General features: G+C 40.1%; 2 protein-coding genes across 2 annotated transcripts in view; one reads left to right on the top strand and one right to left on the bottom strand.

The window, feature by feature from the left end:
- LOC101846651 (serine hydroxymethyltransferase, mitochondrial) overlaps positions 1-6,005 on the bottom strand; it is a 20,424-nt gene extending 14,419 nt beyond the window's left edge. The window contains exon 1 of the mRNA XM_005098381.3: positions 5,871-6,005. Within this exon, the coding sequence (XP_005098438.1) occupies positions 5,871-5,912 (42 nt within the window). The 5' untranslated portion in view covers positions 5,913-6,005. The remainder of the gene's footprint in view (positions 1-5,870) is intronic.
- Positions 6,006-6,226: 221 nt separating this feature from the next.
- Positions 6,227-19,001, top strand: LOC101846425. Its single transcript, XM_005098380.3, has 6 exons — positions 6,227-6,591; positions 10,001-10,204; positions 10,625-10,767; positions 12,174-12,312; positions 13,419-13,543; positions 14,771-19,001. Exons 1-6 carry the CDS (start codon positions 6,454-6,456, stop codon positions 17,109-17,111), a joined length of 3,090 nt encoding a protein of 1,029 aa, XP_005098437.1. The 5' UTR covers positions 6,227-6,453; the 3' UTR covers positions 17,112-19,001.
- Positions 19,002-20,358: the final 1,357 nt, after the last annotated feature.

Below are 20,358 nucleotides of genomic sequence, written 5' to 3'. Positions count from 1 at the left end.
TGGGTGTGTTTGTGTGTGAGAGAGAGAGAGAGAGAGAGAGAGAGAGAGAGAGAGAGAGAGAGAGAGATAGAGAGAGATAGAGAGAAAGACAGACAGAGAAAGAGAGACAGAGAGATAAGATGTTATGAGGTGGTACTTCTGTTTAAAAAATACCCACATTCAGCTGAGTTATAATATCCAGGATGCAGCATCTATGTGTTAAATTCAAACCTTCTTTATATATTTTAGACACATATCGAAATTTAAAGCAAGTAGAGAGCATAATTTTTATTACAAGCTTGATGGGAGAGGAAGAGAGAGAGTGAGAGAAAGAGAGAGAGATGATAATTTTGTAAAAGCTTAGTTTTACGGGTGAAAAAAAAAAAAAAATCATAATGGCGATAAATATTATAAGGAGGAAAGTTATGACCTGCAAGATCCTGCGCTACCAGACTTGAGATTATATATCTGAACCAACTCGGCACAAAAAAAATATTTTCAAATAGGCCTTCACTTTACATTAAAAAGTGAATATATACTTCCTCCACAGGCAATATGGAAGCCTGAATTCTTTACTGTTTTACCTCTTAGTAACAGTATAATATAATACATACCTCTACATATTCAAATGACTAGTTTTGTTTTCCCCTTTTCAAGACTTGAAACACAACATTAAAAAAATGGCACATCTTTATTTAACTACTGATCTCCGGCAAGCTGCTCCCAGCGGCTTGTGGTCGGAACTGTTGTGCTGATGATCCGCTGGCAACAGCTTGCACACATTCCTTTACGACAACTTCAGCACCAAATTACTTTTCAGCTATTGCCAGAAACAGGTTTCTTTTACCAGGAGTTAATTCATTAGATGAACTATCAAAATAGATCCACTTGTTTTGATTTAATGACCAATTTAGAGATGATGTTACCTCCTCTGGGATAAAGAGTTAGTACACAATATTTCACTCAAAGTATATAATAATCTTTTTCCAGCTAATTCAGTCATTGATGCAGAATGCAGTCTTTGCCTTTACAGCAATGCAGCTCTCAAAACATCATCTTAGCATTGCCAAGACAAACATTATTGTACAATAAAAACCTAAAATCTCTGTGAAATTACCAATAATCGACAGATAATGACTGTCCACATGTAAGTGGCTATTACCTCGGGGGGGAAGAGATAAAAGCCAGCACACATTACAAGCCTCAGGGCATATAAATAGAGAAATTATAGATTTAAAGGGCAAGTGGGCTAACCCAGATTTCGGGAGTTTCCAGAAATCTTGACCTACACCAAAAGTGGGCATTGCCCTACCTATAGGAGAAGTTTGGTTTCATTGGTGTGTATATTTGTTTGGTTATAGAGAAAACTCTCCTTGTATTTTAAAGAAACTGAACAAGGGGCAAAAACTTTACCTTCGATTTTCTCAAAACAGCATTTTTCGGGATAGCCCCCTTGTGCTTAAAAGCGACCATATATGTGGCTGGTGCGCATGTGTGTGTGCGTGGGTTCTTTTTTTTTGGTAAGGGTTTAAAAGTGCTCGAAACCTCGTAAGGTCATAAGAGCACTTGCGTCACATTTATTTATCCTTTTCCGTTGGTAGGAAATTTTGAATTTTGCCCGGGTGGCGGCCAAAGCCTACTCTTATTGACTTTCGAATACCAAGGGATCTTTAACGTGCACTACTTGCACACTGGACTTCCGAGATTGTCCGCCCTTGTCCAAGAAGGCTAGGTGTAGAAGGTCTTTCCTACATGAAGATCAGGGGTGTGCAAGAAATAGTCAGGAGCCCAGAGGAGGGGGGCAAAGGAGGTAAAGGGGTGGGGGCAAAAAGTAAAGTAAATAAAAGATACATCTTTATTGTCCAGACCCTGGAACATTGGTTTGGTGTTTCATTGCGTACACACATAGACACAAACACATACATGCACACACATGCAGGTTTACAGTCAAAAGCTATAATATAAATGAATAGAAATTTATAAACAATAACAATCTTAAGCTAGCTATACATAGAGGTCTACTCAGAATTCTGACTAACAATATGGAGATGAAAGCAGACGACATAATAATAATATCGTTACAGAGTAGGAAAGGAGGTGAAAGGAGAAAATTTTAGAGAACAAGAAAATTTTCCGTCATCCGGATTCAAACCCACGACCTATTGAATGAGAGGCGAACACCTTAAAATTAACCCCTAAGACCACGAGAGCCCCCGTGTGTGTGTGTGTGTGTGTGTGTGTGTGTGTGTGTGTGTTGTGAGCAGAGCTGGTAGTAATGGAGTACAAGTACTCCGGTACTTGTACTTACGTTACAATTTTCGGTACTTTTACTGTACTCCGGTACATTTTGAGAATCAGTACTTTTACTGTACTCCGATACTTTTTATAAAAGTACTTTTGAGTACTTTTCAAGTACATTTTGAGTACTTTTGAAGCTTAATGAAAGAATAAGTGCCGACATTTCCGATCATAATTTACGGAACAAACACACGGGCGGGCACAGCCGATCAACCAAGAGTTAAAAGTTGATATTAAAGAACTGCCCGTCGCGTCAAAGATCAGCCACTCTTGTGAAAGTGATCACATGTGCTGTAAAACTCCATGAAACGGTACAATGATCCCCAGACGGGATCACACCGAGGTGTGAACAGACCGATGGGCGTTTCTTTTCCCCAAACATCGCACTCGCATCTGAGCTCGCCACCTGAACTTTCATCCCTCGCTGGGTGGGTTGGGCCTACACAAGTTCGCCCCAGGCAGGATCACATCGAACTGTGAACTCTTCCCTGACCATTGAAGTTGAAGGCAGTTTTTCTCTATTCCCGAAACTGCGAGACAGCCTGAATTTTAATTGGGGTGGTCACAGCGTAATGGTACGTAACGACAAAGGCGGGGGGACTCAATCAGAGATGGAAGGCTACAATTTTTGGACAGGTAAAGGAGAGGGGCAACTGGATAAACGTAGATAAAGATCTCGAGACAATATGCTAATGAGTGTACGGTATAATATTATGGCTTGCCTCATGCCACCATGCTACTGTGATTGGTCATCAAGGATGACCACTCTTTGCTCGCCATATGTCATAAACCTACCCAGGGGTCACATCAGTTCTTGGGTCACTGTAGATTCTTCCTTAGCTTCGTCGGGCTAAGATCCCATATTTCCCTTGCTCCCGAGCACTGGGATCTTAGGCGGAGACTACTGTAGTAGAGAATTTTTGGTTACACAACACTTACTAGACTCTAGGAAATTACATGTAGGCCTATTTTGGTTTGCCGTGGGCGCCGTGGACTACACAGTGTGACCAAACTCTGTCTTACCACTATTATAATCAGTTGAAACTGAAATCGAGTTCTCAATGTATATCAATCTAACAATTTTTTAGGCTACCTAAATTTCTTTTTTCCTTTTTTTGTGGTTTGTGCTTAAGACTACCTTGATTCCTTGAGGATTTGTTAAAGAATTCAAAGCACTTTTTTTTTTGCTGGCCATTTTCATCAATTTTTTATTTTCTTAGGACAACTTTGTCTCTACATTTTCCAATTTTGATACTTTTCCTACTTTCCGACCCCTAGGACTGACTTACATTAGATCATATTGTCTTGCTCAAACAAATTCTATTCATAATATCACTTACTCACTAGTTGCGTCTGTTTGTTTGCTGGGTTTTTTTTTTTTCAATTTCACGGACAATTTCCACCTACGTTCAGTGCGTATATTCAAATGCTTTGTATACTGTTTACATTATTAGTAATAAATGGCCAAATTTGTCAAATATACTAGATATCTTATTCAATATGATGTTTTGCATTTTGAAGTGTTTTAGCATACTAGCAGAAAGTACTCAAAATGTACTCATAAGTACTTTTTTAAAAAGTACTTGTACTCAAGTACATTTTACAGGAAAGTACTTTTACTGTACTTAAGTACATATTTCAGATTGTACCTAAATTTGTACTTAAGTACCTTTTTAAAAGTACTTTAACAGCTCTGGTTGTGAGTGTGACATTGCACACATCACCATCATTTGGGATGGCTTTCATCAACTTGAATCAAAAGTCATCATTTTGGAATAGATCTAGATCTACTTTTATTTTCTTGAAAATGAAAAAATCTTCAATTTTAAAAAATCACACAGTGCACGAATCACAAAAATCTGAAAACCCCTTCGGTAAGATTGAACTTTGGTGGACCCAACACTGAACGAAGCCGAATAAACTACTTTGAGCCTCGCTGTACAATGGTCTGCTCTTATAATTATGCTATAATTGTTTTGCAATGGTGTTTTTCTGAAACCCCCCACTGTTGTTATGGCTAGTGCGCATTAACTCTTTATCTCCGGCAAGCCGCTCCCAGCGGCTCGCTGTTGGAACCACTGAGCCGGTGAGCCGCTAGCCGGGCACATATTCCTTTACGACGACTTCGACATCAAATTATAATTAATTACTTTTCGGCAATTGCCGAAAACAGGTCTCTTATACCGGAAGTTCATTTATTATATGATGAAGAACTATCAAAATAGGTTTGCTAGTTTCAATTTGAAGACCAATTTAATTACGTTTTTGTCATTTTTAGAGATAACACCAAAACAGGGGCATGGCGTAGTGGGATTACTCCCCTCGGAGATTTTAATTATAACTCTTTGCGGACGTAGTTTTTTGGGGGTCTAGACATAATTAACCTCAGGCTCGCTTTGGTTATATGCAAGTGGTGTACAAAATAACTTCATAGCTAAGCATTATAACCATCACTCCAAATGTAACAATATGAAATTGTAGGAAATTGAATGAGGAATACATCCCACTATAAAACAAGGATTAATTTGGAACATAAGTTTGCATAAATAAGAAGTGTTAGAAATGGCGATGGTGACGAGAAAAATAAATTTTGACGGAAAAATTACGTTTACCAAACAAGTGAGAAAGCAAATCAGCATCTAGCTCTATCTTATAATATACAGGCCAAGAGCATATTAATATAAATTTCTGAATGCGCAGCTTTTATTTGAAAGCAATATTCCAGTTTTTGTTTGAGTATGGTATTTATACTGAGTCCAGTTACATCATGTTTGTTGATGCAAGACCCCAAGAACTAATTCACTCGTTTTTCCCCAAACCCACACTTTGACAAAGTGAAACTAGATGATTTCGTTTCCGAGTTTTTCAATAGCAATAAAGAGTAGATCTAATTTATAAATGACGGACCGTGTTACAACGAAACAAAACTGAAGCACCCTATCACAGTCGATATATCGGCAATACGTCCACAAAGGGGTGTGGACTCGCGCCGATCGGCGATATGTCCGGAAAGAGTAAATAGTTAATTCTATCATGTGTAAACAAGGTACGTGGGTCCACCAATGTTCAATCCAGCCACCCCTTCTATACGTGATTCATGTGACTACAAATGAAATCTAAACTAAAATTTATATAGGGCCTAATGAGTGTGAGTGTATTATATAACAATAACAGTAACAGCGACCCCCAGACAAAAGTATGCCATAATAATATTCCAATTAAAGTTTAATAAAGTACAGTATTTAAAATTTAAAGCACAGAAACACGATGAAGAAGCTTTCACATTGCAGATAGAGCTTCTGTCACAAATCAGTGTGTAAAGAACAGTAAAAGGAATATAAAAGAAAATCGATTTCTTCTGAACTTCAGCTATTATAAAACTAACACTGAGGATCAAGTTTTCGATCTCAAAGTGAAAGTAGAATATTTGTAAGGAGCAGGCAGAGGGAATGCTTGTTGTGTCGTTAAATTGTTAAATTAGTGATAGATCTAGATATATCTAATAAGTTCTTGTGTCCAACATAATATGCAATGCATGTAAAAAAAAAATGCACACAGTTCCTCTAGAATCCAAGATTAGAACACTCCTTTACCGCTTGTTGGATAAGACTGCTGGACCGCCTCACACTCTGCATGATGTTCCTTATCTGTGTCGCGTACACAAAATGGACAACTCCCCCGTCAGCTGCGACTTTATAACAAGGTGAAAGGTGAAAAATCAGTCAAGGCCACATCGACAGCATTAAACGTTACTTTTTTGACAAAAGAACTCGACCTGAGTTCGTTTTGGCCGTTTTGGTACTCTTCTGAGGAATTCACAATCCTCATAAACATAAAATTGATACTCAGATAATTGTGAAAAGTTCACTCCTTGGGCCTAAAACGTAACAAGTCGAAATTAGAGAGAAATCCATTAGTATAGTGCTCACAAAATTGCGAGCGATAATTAAGACGAGCTCACTCTTTAACTTATTAAGACAAGAAAACACTTCAAGAGAAGATAATTAATGCACACAAAAGACGCAAGACAAAAAGGAAGAATTTGTAGAAGGATTTTTTTCACCGACAAAACAACATTTTGTTATCACTTGAAATTATTCTAGACGACTGAATCTACTGTTTTATTTCCTTTCAATATTTTAGATTTTATTTCTCTGCGTTGTGGCTTCGAAAGACATGGAGGAATCTGAGAAAGAGTCGCCGAAAAAGCCCCCAAAGGTCGTAAGAAATCCAGATGAGTGGCGTCCGTTTGGTACATCAACTGCAAAGTGCAACTGTGGAAAGTACAACTTAAAGGACTTACCACAGTTGGAGGTATGCATGTGGTTATTGTTGTTAATGTTAATGGTTTATGCATTCTGCGACACAATGTAGGTAATTTAGGAGGGATGATGCTTTGACTCTACTCTACCTGCAGGGCCAATACAATACAGAACAGGTGCGCAGTCTGCTGGAGGAAAAGATTGCTGCCACCTGCTGTCCTGTGACTGTGACTGTGCCTGTACCAACAGTTCCTGTAGCCAAATGAGTGGAGGAGTTTACATTTGTTTTTACCATAGCCATAAGCAGCATCATGCAGAAAGATGCAAAACTCAGCATAAACGTCCATGCAGAAATTGATATCCATAATAATGTCTTGCATTTTTGCATGCACCGGACATGGTTGCACCTCCTGCTGATGTGCTGTGTAGGAGTGTAGGTCTGTTTTTTTATTTCACATTTCTCCTGTCATGGATGGAGGATTGCAGACTTTTGAATATGATTGGTGCACACAAGACATTGAATGTTGTTGTAATAAATAATTTATGTACACTTTTTGTGAGACATGATCATGATGACATGGACATGGGACATTATCAAATTAATTCCCCACCACTCATCCCACCTTCAGATTCCCTCTTTTAAGTCTGGAGTGTCTAGATTTTAATGGAAAGAGAAAAAACTACCAATTAGATAAATTGTCATCTACTTCCTTAGGCTACCTATCCTCATGTCTTCTCTCTATGTAATGGGAACAACTTCAAGTATTGAAAAGTACGAAGTGACTATTTCTGTGAACGCTCGGGTAAATAAACCTGATCTCTATTTCTCCGAATGGTTTCAGTTCTCGAGATTCTTTTGGTTAGACCATTTGCAAGAGTTCGGCGTCATCTTTCATTCTGCGAGGACTGGGAGGAAGCATGTTTTGCATCGAATTCAATTTCTAGAGCTAGAGATTTTTAGTTCTTGTCTGAATATTCAGACACTTCAATTGTGGTTGGGGCAACATTCCCGGACCAACTTCATTATAAAATACCTTCAAAAGGTGCTGCGAGAAAACAAGACTGCTCAACTTTGGCAGTTTGCAGTTAATCACCCCTAACGCAAAGACTAAAAAAAAATTTCTCCCCCCGCATCCCCCCCTACCCATGTTCATGCCTTACACACACACACACACACACTCACACACACACACACACACACACACACACACACACACACACACACACACACACACTCACACACTCACGATGCACACACACACACGTGGGCCCCTCCATTCGCAAATAACCAAAAAATCTTGAGAACGGAAACCATTCGGAGAAATAGAGTTCAAGTTTATTTTCCCGAGCGTTCGGAGAAATAGAGCCGGCCAAAAAAGTATATGTTTATGGTTTGACAATCTATAGAATACACTGTTATCTTTACAGTGTGTGAAATAAAAAACAGATGTATATGATATTGATAGTCTTTGAAGCGCTAAAAGGATGTTAAAGAAATGCTTGGACCGCTTGTCCTCTTGTTAATGGAGGATCAATATTAGTAGCATATCTGATCTCACTCTATATGGATAAACTGGATACTTCCCTTTTAAAACTCTTTGTCTCCAAGGGGGGTGGGGGGTAAACCCACTATGCCGGGGCCTGTTTTTGGTACAGTAGTCTCCACGTAAATGCACGCCATACAAAAGCACGCTCCTCTCAAACGCACGCTTTCATCATTTGGCGGGTTTTTTACTACGGTACATAATTTAGACGTACAAGCGCATGGTCACTCCCTCTAAACGCACGCTCCGATCCGCGGAACGCTCTGACAGGTAAAGCTTGACAAAGGGAAATTTTCACTACAACCTTCACAGCTTGTATAAGACAAGCCTTGAAAACCAGATATTTGGTGAGACTGCCCCTCACACCGAACAAAAAGAGTGATGGGCAGCATTTTCACACCCAACTTTCCTCAGACACATAGGTCTAGGACTGGTCGGTGACATTTTTTTGGGCGGGGCGGGGGTTGGGGGACTGAAATGTTTTTTGATTGGTCACTGGAAATGCATCTTTGATAGGAGGTTTCTGACTTGTGTTTGGGTGACTAATGTAATGTTTAGTTAGACCGAGGCCTATGCTGCACAACACACTTGAATGCTGTAAAACACTAGAGGCCTCTATAGGATTAATGTTTAGTCTAGTAAGCCTTATCACTCTGCTCTTTAAGAACTTATAATGTACTTGTTCAACGAATCACAAGAGAAAAGTTTCTCTGAATGTAGAGATCTATGATTCTGATGTCATCCATGAATTTACGGTAGGGGGTGGTCACTTGGAAAGCCATGTGGCTGGTCCGTAGTCTCTAGATCTATGATTATCACCAACAGTTTCCTCTATCATCTGATCCCGACAATTCATGGTGCCTGTCATTATACTGAGTCTGTCTTCCCTAACCCCCCCACCCTTTGTATTCTTAACCACAAAATAGTCATGTGTCGTAACATTATCAGCAAAACTGACCTCCGACCCAAAGGGAGGTCACTAGAATATATCAAAGCAATGAGATGACTGCGTCCCTTCCTCCCTTTGCAAAGGTTCATGTAAATGCACTCTCTGTGCGTTCAGGTGGAGACTACTGTACTAAATCTAAAAATGACAAAATCGTAACTAAATTGATGATGAAATCAAAACAAGTGAACCTATTTCGATAGTTCTTCATCTAATGAATGAAATTCTGATAAAAGAGACCTGTTTTCGGCCACTGCCAAAAAACAATTTGGTGTCGAAGTCCTCGTAAAGGAATATATGTGCCCAAACCCCTGTTATTGGCTCACCGGCATAGTGGTTCCGACCGCGAGCCGCTAGGAGCAGTTTGCCGGAGATAAAGAGTTAAAACATTTGTTTGTTTTTTTTAAAAATAACATGCGTCACGACGGGGTGGAATCAGGCGCTTGTCAATTTTTGGACATGTAGAGTTATTGGTGTTATCTGAATGCTTATTTATATTTGCTTTTTCTTTCCGTGAAGAAAACACACATCTATCTTGAATAGAAGTCAAGATATTTGCTATTGAAGAGGGTGGGGTCACTTGATTTCAATGGTGAAATTTGCGAGAAAATGGCCTTCAAAGTTTTGTAACTCCAGTAGCGAAAGAGTCCTTGAAAACTGAAAAATGACAAATGTGTGCCTTTACTCAACGTTTGTCAGAAAAATTCACCTGGAAATGTGTTTTTATACGGACATAAAAGGGATTGAGTCAAAAAGCTAAAAACCGATAAAAAATGCCAAACTTGCAGAAAAATGCTTGTTTCTCTTGTTTCGTTATATTGACGAGCGCCTGATTTTGCCATATGTGTCACATATGTTTGCTAGGCATTTCTGAACACTTGTAGTCACATTTATGTTTAGTGGCTGGCTGCCACTTTCTTACTGCCTAGAAACTGGATGCTAATGATAATTTTAAAACTTAATATTTTCAGAGGCTTCTTCCAGAAGAGTATGACTACAAATTGTGTGACTATGAAGAGCTGGGAAGCTCAGAGAAATTTATAGTGACTCTCCGCATGAATCTTGCAACCAAGGAAGAGGCTCTCACATGGAAGCGATCGTTTGAAGAAAAGTCTCTCACCACACACTCTGTTGTTCAAGTCTATTCCAAAGTCAGCTTGAAGCGAGTGTTCAAGGTATATTAAGCTTTTTTTCTGCAGAATGAGGTAACCCTTAAAATGTTGTTACTCCAGCTGCAAGTCTGGAAAGGAAAACAGGGAAATAGATTCTTGAAAATTATTTCTGGATCCGCTCTTGCCTTTCTCACCTTTGTTTTATCTCTTATGTTCTTTTGCGCATCCTTCAGCTTTCAGCAGGGGGGAAGGATTTGTTTATTAATGACTGCCTGCCTCATATAATTACTTAAGCTCCTTTTTTCTTGTGTCTGGGTGAATGTTCAGGACCTTTATGTTTGCTTATGAAGAGAATTAAAGTTTAATGTTCACTGATGAGAGAGCTGTTGATAAGTAGTTGTACAGCCATATCTTAGATAAATAAACAATTTTTGTTCTTGCTTTCGCTATCCAACATGAAGATTGTCATTGTTATTTTGGCAGGGTATGTACAAGTGTAAGTTCAACCAGCCGTGGCGTGAGAAAAGACCTCGAAAGAGAAACCCGCAGTTTGAAGTGACGGATTGCCCTAGTGCTCTTAACATTGTCATAAAGAATTTTGCCAAGAGTGGACGCATCAGAGCCAGGTATTTGCATTCTTTTTCACTTATTTGACTATTATTTATGTTGTTTTTGAATGAATGAGGTATTTCTTGTCTTTTTCATTCCTCTGCTAGAACTCAAAGTAAAGCAGTTTTCCAACTCACAGCACAATGTTTTTTACTTATACTATCATAATTTCCAGAGCAAAGGGTCCCTAACCTTTCATGTTGCCAAAAATATTATTTTTAAAAAAATTAAAAAATATGAAGATACAGAACACAAAAAGGTTTTAATCTTGAGTATCTTTACCATTGACCCACTCTTCTGCATACAATGTATTGATACATAGGATCATAGTTTGACATTGTCTTTCTATAGGCAATTGTACTCTTTTCTTGCTTCTGCATGACTGAAGTCTCAAGTCTTGATTTTCCCTTGTCCGATATTAGAACATACACTATGGAGTTCACCCGCAACTAAGCAGAGATAAGAATGGTGTCTCATGCTGTGCCATTAATATGAAGTTGAAGAATATGGACACCACAGGCTAACATACACTATGGAGTTCACCCGCAACTAAGCAGAGATAAGAATGGTGTCTCATGCTGTGCCATTAATATGAAGTTGAAGAATATGGACACCACAGGCTGAAATGTAAAAGACTTTCCAAAGAGACTGATGTTTGCTAGTTTTAACTTTGTTTGCTTGTTTTAGTAAGGTTTTACAGTGCTCGCAACTGTATAAAGTCATATGGGCGCCAGTTTTAACTTTATCTAAGTTCTTTTTTTATCTCAAATCAAACTTATTCTTACTCCATAACGTAGTTCGGATGTGCAGTTCTTTGTGCACTTGTATCTCAGGGAATCTGCCCGCCTCTTTCACAGAAATAGGAAACATGATTTTTTTCTGGTTTCACTTATTAAGGATAAAGACTTTAAATAAAGAGAAGGATTATTACAATTTTTCATTGTAGTTACTAAAATCATTTAGATAAGTTTTTGAATGAGCTGTAATTTTTTTTTTTATTATTAAAAAAAACTTTTCTCTACTCTTCAGGGTTTTTTTCTTGAAGAGTTTCAGTAGCAGTTAAAACCTTGAAAAGGAAAGCTGTTCATAGGATTTGTATTTGGTGAACATATGAGGAGGCGGTAGTTAGGAAGATCTCTATCTTTTATTTTCATTTTCCCTACATTACCTGTATCCACATAGTTTTAAATTGTCAGTCTGTAATTGATGTTCAAAGACAATTTTTAAAATACAAAATTGTTCAGTCAGCAAGTTATGATATAAACAGTTTTGAACAATTTATTCTTCTGTTTACGAAAAAAACCAAACCCACAGGATATACCTGTATGTAATTGTGTCTTCACTTTCCAGTTACCAGGTAACTTTTCTGAAATTCCAGAACTATGTTTTAAGTCTTTAAATGTGTGGTATTATGTGTATGCAGTGATCCCCACCTCCCTGGCTATGCCACTCTCATCCGGATACGATTCGCTCACAACCATGACATTGCAGCCCCACGGAGCCTACAGAAGCGCCCTCTCTGCCCAGATATTGAGAAGCGCTTTGAGGAAATGTTCCGACAGGTCTGTCAGTCTTAGGCTCTTGTTATTAATCCCTCACAATGGCTGTGCATTTGCCTGCAGTCCAATGTCATATATATAGTAATAAAGAGAAGGATAAATAAAGAATATGCTATGCTGTATTATTTGATATTGATGGCCTAGCAGAAGGCACAGAATGGTTGGATACAGATCGTTCTATTCTAGTGCCAATATTTCCCCACTTGCCATCTGCTCTTTTCCCTTACTCGACTTCCCATTCTCAAATAATGTCAATCTTTTCCTTTTTAGGAAGTAGAAAAATTGTTACTAGTTAGCCTTGCATCTCATGTAGTTGGTCTGAAGTTTCCCTCAGTGCATGTTTTTAATGTGACTGAGCATTCTGTTTGAGTCATTTGTGGTGGAACTTTTCTTTTGACTTTGACTATGACTTGGAATGAGAACTACTGTACATTCCCCCCCCCCCCCCCTCCAAAAAGGAATATTTTATATTTTTTTATAAAGTAACTTTGTTGTCCATGTTGATCTGGGTATGGGCCAGCCTGGGCAATATATCTGTCTTTCTGAACAATAAAAATTGGGGCAATTGGGGCTTGGGGGGGGGGGGTGAAACCTGCTATTACCACATCTACTTTTATGATGATTGTATGTATGTCTTTTCACATGGTGTTGAGCCCAAAGTAGCACTTCTGATTTTTTTTTAAATGTGTAGATTGGGTTGTGAAACATACTTTTACCACAACTACTTCTATGTGTGTGTGTGTCTTTTTTTAAGGCAAAGCTACCTGCCTTCTAAATGACATGATAGGATGTTTGTCTTCTTTCTAAATTATGAAAATTGTGTTAATGGAGGTGTAAAATATGATTCTACAATTTCTACTGTCCTTGTGCTTGTGTATTTTTGCAGGTAAAGCTGCTAGTGTTCTGAATGATGAAAACAGCATTTTGCAGGGGTGTAAAACATCATCATCATCACTGCCTTTCTCACCCTGCACCAGGGTATAAGCCACGAACAAACACTTTCCATTATCCCTTATCCAGAGCTGATCACTTGATCTCTTTGCCTTAAAAAGATACTGCCACAACTCCAACTTCTTCTAAGATGACTGTTTGTGTGTATGTTTTTGCAGGGCATCAAACCAAAAGACGCACTGGATAAACACAAGCGTGATCTACAGGGACAGCTGGGCATGGACCACTACCTGTCTGTGGCTGTGGACGGCTTCTATGTGCCGGACAAGAACAAAGTGTACAGGTGAGTCGTGTAGGGAAGAAAAATCAGAAGGCACCTCTAATGTTTTTCCCTTTTGGGGAAATACGATTTTCACATAGATGCGTCCTCCTTCTTCTTACTTTACTTTTCCACCTCTTTCTCTGCTTCATCTTTATCTTTCCTCGCCTTCCTCCCTCTCATTTTAGTTGGCTCGTCTCCCTCCTCTTCTTCTTTCCCTGCTTTTCCTTCACCTCCATTTCTCTGCTTCCTCCTTCTTTTTTTCCTTTTTAAGCTTCTCCTTTTCTCTTTTTGGGCTAGTCCTCCTCCTCCTGCTGCACCTTTTTAGGCAAATAGAAATGTCAGAAGCCACAGACCTGGAAGTCAATTCTCTCACTGGAGAAAGGGTTATACAAAGTAGTAAACCTGCATCGAACTGTGGAGTACGCACATTCAAGTTTTGCTCTGGGATTTGGTTGTCTAATTTAAAGCCGATTTGGGAAAAGTTTCTTTACCCATGTAGTGGAAAGCTGTACCTTTGAAATAACCTTTTTTTTTTCTAATAGGACACCAGCTTTTATCATTACTCGAGTGTTTTTTTCTACTTTACTTTACTCCTGGGTTAGAGGTTTGGAAATAGGCCCATTGCACACCTGCATATAATGTGAACCCTTTTCTAGCAAAATAACGCACCAGAATACATAATGCCTGTGTAATTCTGTAGTATTTACTCTAGTGTAGCATAAGCATGTCTCCGTCTTCTTTTCTTCCTTCTGTATTTTTATTTTCTTTACTCTTAGAGTGGAAAGCAGTACGTTTGAATTTACCTGTTTGTGTCTACTAAGGCGCTATCCTTTCTTGTTTCTGATATCATTACATTAGCACTCTTTAAAAAAAAGAAATTGACAATGTTTTCACAATTATGGTACGTATAGAATTTAATTCAAATGACAAGAGCATGATTCAGTAAGTTCTTGGAAGTGATAAGAGAACTCCACTAGCAGGTTGTTTTTTTTCTTTCCCATTGCTGTTTTTGTCTCTCTTCTTTTTCTCAGCGCAAAATGACGGTTAACGTGCTGATTTGCTCCTCTTTACTCGAAACTCAAACTGAACAACAAAAGCATGATTCTTTAATTTTTGGGAGTCTTCATGGTTATTCTGACTTCTGATTTAGATTCAAGACCACCTTGTGTGTATGTGTCTGTGTGTATTTTTATTGATTCTTTGATTTTTTTGGTGTGTTTAAAAAAAATCCTCTTTCTATTCCGGCAGGATGTACACCAAGGTCATGGGTAAGACCAGCGCCAAAACCACCACAAAACGGGTTTCCAAGCACAACCCAGACGCAGACATGATCGCGTTTGACTACTGTGCCACGTCTGGGAAGAGCGTGGTGGTCATGGATCCAGAAGAGGAGGACGGGGAGGATGTGGGAGGTGTAGAGGATGAGGCAGAGGAAGAGAGTGTCTCACAGGACCACCCGCCCGCAGGGATCGGGGGAAGTAACAGCCTGGAGGTCGTGACTCCCTCGAGCCAGGCTGTGGTGGCGCCAGTGTGTGGGACAGTAGCAGCGGCAGCACCTGTCATGATGTCAGCGGACCGACGTCATGATGTGGGAGAGATGCAGGTGTTTGATGCTCTGCTGCCAGACGCCAGTCACTCCATGGCACCACAAGGGCCCACGGTTGTCACAGAGGACCCAAATATCTCACAGACCTTAGGTATGGTCTATGAGAACGGCCCGGTGCAAAATACAACGGTATTGCCTGGTGGTCAGATTTTGCAGAATATGACTGCGCCCGTCCTTACTCTTCAGAACATGGGCACGCACAGTTTTGAGTACCACACACAGGCTGCACCTCAGGTTCGAACCAGTCACCAGATGGTGCCCACATCAAACTTTGGCCAGTTGACTCATCTTCAAGCCCCTAACATGACGGGCGGTAATATCCCCATTCACTCTGGTACCTCATCCTGTGCAGTGCAGCAAGGTGCTGCTATACAGAGCCTGAACCATCAGAATTTCTCCAGCCACCACTACAACATTGTAGCTAACATCAGCTACCAACCAACAGCAGCACAGAGCATCCTACATCAGAACATGATGAATCAGACACCAATCATCCAGAATGCATTCCAGCAGCACCCTCCCCATCCTCCACCTCCAGCACCGCCGTCTCAACCAACCTTACCTCAAAACCTAACAGTTCAGAACATCAGTCAGCAGTATCAAACCCAAGCTTTCCGGCCTATGCTGGAGGCTCCAGAGGTAAAACCGCCTCAGACCCAGGCGTGGTTGTCTCACAAAGGAGCCAGCATTCGCTGTCAGCCGCCCCCGCTTATTCGGAAGGGACTGGGTAGCAAGCTCAATGCTCAGAAGAAACGCTACCACAATCTGTCCAACCTCAAGACGGTGTGCAGAAAGAAAGGGAAAAGCGGCAAAAGCGAGTTTCGCGCCAACTCCTTCCGGAAGACTCTGCTGAAGAAGACGCCTCGGGTGGACCCCGTCACGCACAGCACAGCCTTCCAAGCAGTGCAGAACATGCTGCTTCTGGACGAGAGTAAGAGACTCAACGAACGATTCTCAAGGTTCTGCATTGACCTTGAGGAAAAGATGAACTCAAACCTGAAGCTCTTTGTTCCTGGCGTGCGGAATTTGATCAACACTTGGCAAGATCTGAAGGATGATGAGGAGCGAGCGGCGGCTTTGAAGGATTTTGGAAAATTGGAAGATAAAGTTATCGAGGAGCAGAGGAGGAAAAAGTTAGATAATATGAGGGATAAAGGTGTTCAAGTTGTGATTTTACCCCCGGCACCAAAGCCTACGTCTTCTTTTAAAAACTCATCATTGTCTAAGGCAGGGGAGGCACCTGTGCTGTTGATGCCTGTCAATGAGGTGCCACCGGGGCAGAAGATTTTCGTTCTTCCTGCAAGCAGTCGAGTGGGCTCGAGCGGGACAAATGGCAACGGGTCAGGTGTCACGGAAGACTTGATTCTAGTCCCGGCTGACGTTGGCATGTCAGCGCGAGAGAAAGCCTCTTTGCTCAAATCTTTGAAGCCACAGTTGTCCAAATTGAGACTAAGAACTAAGAAATCCGTGTCGAGTGCTGTAAGGAAACTGACTGTGAAGCAAAAGCTGAACTCAGAGATTCTGAAACGTCTTCGAGCTCCACCAAAGTCTGTTTCAGCAGTCAAGAAACAACTGGAAGAGGTGGATCGTTCAAGGTCATCGTCTCTGCGCTCCTCGAGTACCAGAAGTAGGAAAAGTCTGAGGGGGAAAAATAGCAATGAAGCCTCCATGTCAGAAACAAATGGTGTTGAGACATCTCTGAATTCCTCTTTATCTCAGATGACGCAGGTCACAGACTCTGATGAGGAGGACTGTAGTCCCAGCTCCAGTGCTGACCCCTCTTGGAGTTCCAAGATGGAACAATCAATGACTTCACCAGCAGGTGGTGCTCACGGCAAAGGGAAGAAGGGCCACAAAGTGACCTCAAAGAACGCAAGAGACAAGAGTGGCATTAAGATCTCTGTGGAGACTCTGATAGGGCCAAAAAGTGTGCGGCATTCCGTTGAAGGAAGTGCTGTGGAGAGTCTGCCATCTGGAACGTGACCATGGGTCAGTGCAGCAGCAGTTTGTGTGTCTCATTTTGCATTGTGATGGTCTTTTCCTAACTCTCCCCTTCTTCTCCTTGTCCTCTTCCTCCACCTTCTTGCTCTACTTCTTTATTCCGCCACCAAACTTCTGAGACAGTCAGTTTTAGGTTCCTCTACCAACAGTATAGTTGAAGATGCTTAAGTGATGTGTTTGCACAAGGACTGAATTTCCCTACCTTTTGGGCACCCGTACGCATTATTTATACATTTTCTTTGTCCCCAGTTTCTTCAATGTTGGGTAGCAGCTATTTATGGAATTTTGTATTGGCTTCAAGCCAGGCCAAACCTTCTCTTCTTCTACTTCCAGCTGCCAAGATGTCTTTTATATGCACAACATGCATATTGGACTCCCACTCTTTATGATCTTATGTGAAAAGACTAAGCTCTTTGTCTTATCTAACTTAGGATGTGAGTGATAATGAGCTGAAAAATCCCTAAAGAAATCCATCCACCACTACTATGCCTGTGAACTAGGCATCGAATCATGCTCTCCGGCATGAGAGGCAAGCTCCTTTTTCTCTAAAGTGAAGAGCTCCCTCTTGTAATGGTAATCCGGTTTCTGAAATATTTTTTTTCCTTGCACTCTGAAAATATTTATGTCTCGGTCTTATTGCCATACCTTTTATATTCTTAGGTTTAAATTTTATTACTTGGCTAGCCTTTGTGGAATTTTTCACCCATAATATTGTTTCAATTTACATGCTGTCTGTGTTTCTTAATCACCCTTTGTCCTGTTCTTGGAAAGATATATTGAAATAGATGAAAAAACTATACAGGTACTGAGGTAATACTGCAGATGCTTTTGTTGTTGGCATGCTTTTGTGATGCCAAAATATATTTTTTTTTGTGCTGCCAAATTGCAGGGATTTTTTTTTTAGTATTAAGAAATCACTCAGAGAAATTCAAGTTTATGCAGCTTTGGTGTTCATCTTGTTTTTTGCTGATATACATGTTGGACTATGCATGACGGTGAAACAAAGCAGAATTGAGGGTCCAGAGAAAGAAGGAAATAAATGGTCACTCGAACATCATGTGTCCTTTAGTTTTCGGGAAGGTGGGGAGGGGAGGGGTCCGAGGATTCTGCTCGCTGGTTTTCACATCTGACTGTGGAGGTGAATTTCCCAGACTTTCACTCAGACTATTTGCTGACTGTCGAATGTTATAGATGCAAGAGGAAATATAATTCAGCAGCAGTGTTTTTCATTGTGTCCTTGAACTCTTTTTTTTAAATCTCTTTTTTTCTGTAACTGTATGCCTAGAGTTGTGTCAGTGCTGGCATGAGATGTACGCACTTTTGAGTTGGTTGTTTACATACCTGCTTTCCATTAATTAAGGATATTTCATGGGGTTGTGTTAATAATCCATTAGCTTTGCTACATTGAAGACACACTCAGCTTGAGACATCCGTGAACAATCTGTTAAGGCCATTGAATAGATGTTCCTGATTAACATCAAGTTACGCCACTATTGCGCTGAATGTAGCGGATTATAATGTATGCAGTAGTCTTTGCATGAGAGCCCTGTGTTTGAGAATGGGGAGCATCAAGTTACATCAGCATAACACTGAATGCAGTGAGTTATGACTTCGTATAATTATAATCATCTCTGAATGAGGCCCCTGTGTGTATAGGGAACTATGAAACTGGAGGATTTTATGCAGGCAGGATCATTTATATGTATATATATACATATATTCATATATATGTGTGTGTTTGTGTATATGTATTACAAAAAATGTACTGTATACATATCAAAGCTGCCATAAGGTACTTGGCAACTCTTTTTATATTTATTCACCTCTGAAAGTAGTATCAGACAGAGCTATTTATTGTTCTCGGGACAGTTTTAAAAAAACCACCTGTAAACCTGTAAAACAAAATATATTTGACTTGGGAACAGTCCATGATTGAATCAAAATAATCTTTCCTTGCGGTAAGGTTTGTAGGATGCCAAAGTCATTCATGCAGTTGACCTGTCAAATCAGTCAGAACATGCCATCACGATGAGGAAATCTTGAGTCCTGAAATCTTTGAAATCCATCCCTATTTATGTCCATACTCTATCTTCCCTGTCTCCTGCATGGTTGAAGTTTTACTTTACATCAGTGTTGAATAAAAGGGGGCATTGCATTGGCCAAGGTTTATTTATTTTTAAAATTTTAAATACCACAAATAAAGAATCTAAGGAGGGACAGCTGAATTTGTGTTTCTTGAGAGCAGACAGAATCAGTGGGTAATCTGCAGATCAGGCACTGGAATCTTTGGCACAGAAACCACTGCACAGCTCTGTTACTGATAATATGTGGCCTAGATTGTGTTTATTTGCTTGTGGGAAACCCCAGTCTCAGTTGTGAAGGGCTCATACTAGTCACAGATCCCACTTCTTTTCTTTCCCTCTTTTGTCTCTGTCTGTCTGTCAATCTGTCATGCTTTTTTCCTGCGCTAAGTGACTATTATTGCAAGGATGTGCTTCTCTGTACTCAAACTCAAAGCCACATGAGTATGCCAGTATTCTTGTGAGATACCTCAATCTCGGCATATGGGTCACTTTGACTGTGCCTGTATGCTGATGGCATCAAATACCATTGTCCCGTTATACATATCACTATAACTGTGTTGACTTGAGAGATGCCTGAATCCAACACACATGTCCCTCTGATTGTTGGTGGAAGCTTTTGGGATTCTCAAGGTCTGTAAGGATGTAACTGGGTGTTGCGTTTAGAGTTCCACTGTCCACAAATATTATTTTGATTGTTTTATTATTATGGTGTCAACTTTGAAAATCGTCTTCCTGAAAACATACTTATATATTATATGCACTTGCACTTTGCTGTCAGGTGTGAGCAAGCTGTAGACTTTCTCTGTCTCAAATGCTGAATGCCCGGATTCTTTCTTCTTGTGTGAGGCAGCAGCACAACAAAGTGAATTTTAGCCTCACTTTTATACTTCATATCTCTCCAGAGTATGACATGCGGGTGATTGGAGGGAGCAACTGGTAGGTCCTACTTCTTCTCTTTCCCTTTGTTGTTTCTGTCTGTCCGTCTTACTTTTTTCCCTGCACTAAATGACCATTATTGTGTCGGTGTGCTGCTTTTTACTCAAACAAACAAACAAAAAGAATGTGGCATGTTTGTTACCAATTGGCAGTTATGTCAGACCTGGTTTTGCTACTGGAGAATACAATAAATGTATATATATAAAATA

Source organism: Aplysia californica, unplaced genomic scaffold (genome assembly GCF_000002075.1).
Source record: "Aplysia californica isolate F4 #8 unplaced genomic scaffold, AplCal3.0 scaffold00181, whole genome shotgun sequence".
NCBI classification, from domain to species: Eukaryota; Metazoa; Mollusca; class Gastropoda; order Aplysiida; family Aplysiidae; genus Aplysia; species Aplysia californica.
Note: the sequence above shows the minus strand (reverse complement) of the source record. Positions and strands in the feature narration are given on the sequence as shown.